This window comes from Quercus lobata, chromosome 11 (genome assembly GCF_001633185.2).
Source record: "Quercus lobata isolate SW786 chromosome 11, ValleyOak3.0 Primary Assembly, whole genome shotgun sequence".
Lineage (NCBI taxonomy): Eukaryota > Viridiplantae > Streptophyta > Magnoliopsida > Fagales > Fagaceae > Quercus > Quercus lobata.
In genome coordinates this window covers 15,663,354-15,665,731 of record NC_044914.1, presented here as the reverse complement: position 1 = coordinate 15,665,731, position 2,378 = coordinate 15,663,354, and the positions used below count along the sequence as shown (strand labels likewise).

General features: G+C 35.3%; 1 protein-coding gene across 1 annotated transcript; it reads left to right on the top strand.

Annotated features, from left to right (window-relative positions):
* The first annotated feature begins 443 nt into the window (after positions 1-443).
* On the top strand, positions 444-2,378 carry LOC115966450 (zinc finger BED domain-containing protein RICESLEEPER 2-like). Its single transcript, XM_031085685.1, has 4 exons — positions 444-796; positions 902-1,467; positions 1,588-1,788; positions 2,260-2,378. The coding sequence occupies exons 1-4, from the start codon at positions 444-446 to the stop codon at positions 2,376-2,378; spliced, it is 1,239 nt and encodes a 412-aa protein (XP_030941545.1).

Sequence of the window (2,378 nt, the reverse complement as noted above, 5' to 3'; positions counted from 1 at the left end):
ACTATTTTATGATTGCTTAGTTACTAAATTATCATAAATAATTTTTTTAGGAATGACTTCAAGTGAAAAAAATGGTAGCTCCAATCCATCTATCACACCCATTGGCAGCCATCAATCTCCAATTATGGTAGATGAAGATAATACAACTCCCTGTTCAACTCCATTGGATAGGCCAGAAGATGCCCAAGCCCAACCTAACAATGAGATAACTGAGGAATGAGGGAGGTTGAAATTAGTTGTGTGGAATCATTTTAAGAAAAGGAAAGTTGATGGGAAAGACAAAGCTGAGTGCAACTATTGTACGAGATTGCTTGTAGGGGGTTCTAAAAATGGTACTAAACATTTGAATGACCACTTAAAAATATGTCCTAGGAAAAAGTTGTAAGGACATTAGGGATATGAAACAAAAAATTTTGGTGAGGGATCAACATAACATGGACTCAATGGCAGGTGTGAATGCTTATCATTTTGATCAAGATGAATCAAGAAAAGAACTCGCACGTATGATCATCTTGCATGAGTATCCCCTTTCTATAGTTGATCACATTGGCTTTAGAAGATATTCAACTTCTCTTCAACCATTGTTCAAGATGGTTTGTAGGAACACAATCAAGAAGGACATTACGAGCATCTATGATCATGAAAGGGAGAAATCAATACATGAAATAGAAAAGAATCGGAGTAGAATTGCTATTACCACTGATATGTGGAATTCACAAAACAAAAAGCGAGGGTTTATGGTTGTAACAGCACACTTCATTGATGATTTCTGGAGATTACAAAGCCGAGTTATGAGGTACATTTTTTTAAGTATATATTCATTTTATTATTTAAATTTTTTTCAAATATTGTATGAACTTATTTCACTATTAGTTATAATAATTTAAATTTCTTATTTTAGGTTTATTTATGTGCCATCTCCACATACAAAAGAAGTGCTTTCTGATGTCCTTTTACAAACCTTGTTGGAATGGAGCATTGATAGGAAGTTATCTACTATGACAGTGGACAATTGTAGTACCAATGATGTAGTTATAAATATTATACTAGACAAGCTTCAACGTAGTACCCTTGTTATGCGTGGATCAATGTTGCATATGCGTTGTGCAGCACATGTTCTTAATTTGATTGTTCAGGATGGTTTGAATGTTATTGGATCATGCATTGAGAAGGTTCGTGAGAGTGTGGGATTTTTGACTGGATCAACAAAAAGAAGGCAACGATTTACAGATACGGCTCGACAATTACATGTTGAATGTACCAAAGAACTAGCCCTTGATTGTAAGACTCGCTGGAACTCTACCTATCTTATGCTTTCTACTGCTATAGAGTATCGAGATGTCTTTTTTCGATTGAGCCAAAGGGAGTCATCTTATAAGTGTATTCCAAAAGAGGAAGAATGGGAGATGACAAGTAGTATATGTGAGAGATTGGCATTGTTTTACAAGGTTACAGAGCTATTCTCAGGTACCTCATATCCTACAGCTAATCTTTTTTTTCCTAAGGTGTGTGAAATAAAAATTGCTTTGAATTCTTGGTTCACAAGCCCAAGTGATATAATTAGGAGTATGGCATTTAAAATGTTAGAAAAATTTGACTGTTATTGGAATGTGATTCACGGTGTTATGGCTGTGGCAACCATTTTAGACCCAAGACATAAGATTGAATTGTTGGAATATTATTTTCCTCTTATTTATGGTGATGAAGCTGAAAATGAAATTCAAAGAGTTAGAGATACTTGCTATGAAATGATTCGTGACTATACTTCTGGGAGAATGGGTAGGGAAGGTACTCGTGGCACTTGTGTAAGTGAGGATCCACAAGTTGATGACTCTCTTATGGACTTTAAAAGATATCTTAGTTAGAAAAAAAGGGTGGGAATATTAAATTGGAGTTGGAGCATTACCTTGAGGATGATCAATGCCAAGAACTTTGGAGTTTGATATTTTGGCATGGTGGAAATCTAATGGGCCTAAGTATCCTACTTTGCAATGTATTGCAAGAGATATCCTAGCCATTCCAGTGTCAACTGTTGCTTCAGAATCATTTAGCACAAGTGGTAGGCTGCTAAGTCCACATCACAGTAAACTTCATGCAAAGACCGTGGAGGCATTGATGTGTGCTCAAAATTGGTTATGGGCTGAAATCAATCAGGTCAAGGTAGTCAGATTTACTAGTTAATCTATTTAATGATTTATGTTGCTGCATTCTTCACTGTATTTTTCAATTGTTTGATTGAATTTGTTTTACTTTTTTTAGGCCTTTCATCTGTTGTAGATGGAATTGAAGCTAATACATTCCAAAACATCCTTGATGATTCTGATGATGAAGAAGAAAGTGGTGTCACTACATTGGGAGAAAGCGAAACTTATTCTTAA

Coding starts and splice junctions, on each gene's coding strand:
- LOC115966450 (XM_031085685.1), top strand. CDS start 444: ATGGCAGGTGTGAATGCTTATCATTTTGATCAAGATGAATCAAGAAAA. Junction 1,468..1,587: donor GGTTACAGAGCTATTCTCAG/GTACCTCATATC, acceptor TTAAAATGTTAG/AAAAATTTGACTGTTATTGG. Junction 1,789..2,259: donor TGGGAGAATGGGTAGGGAAG/GTACTCGTGGCA, acceptor TACTTTTTTTAG/GCCTTTCATCTGTTGTAGAT.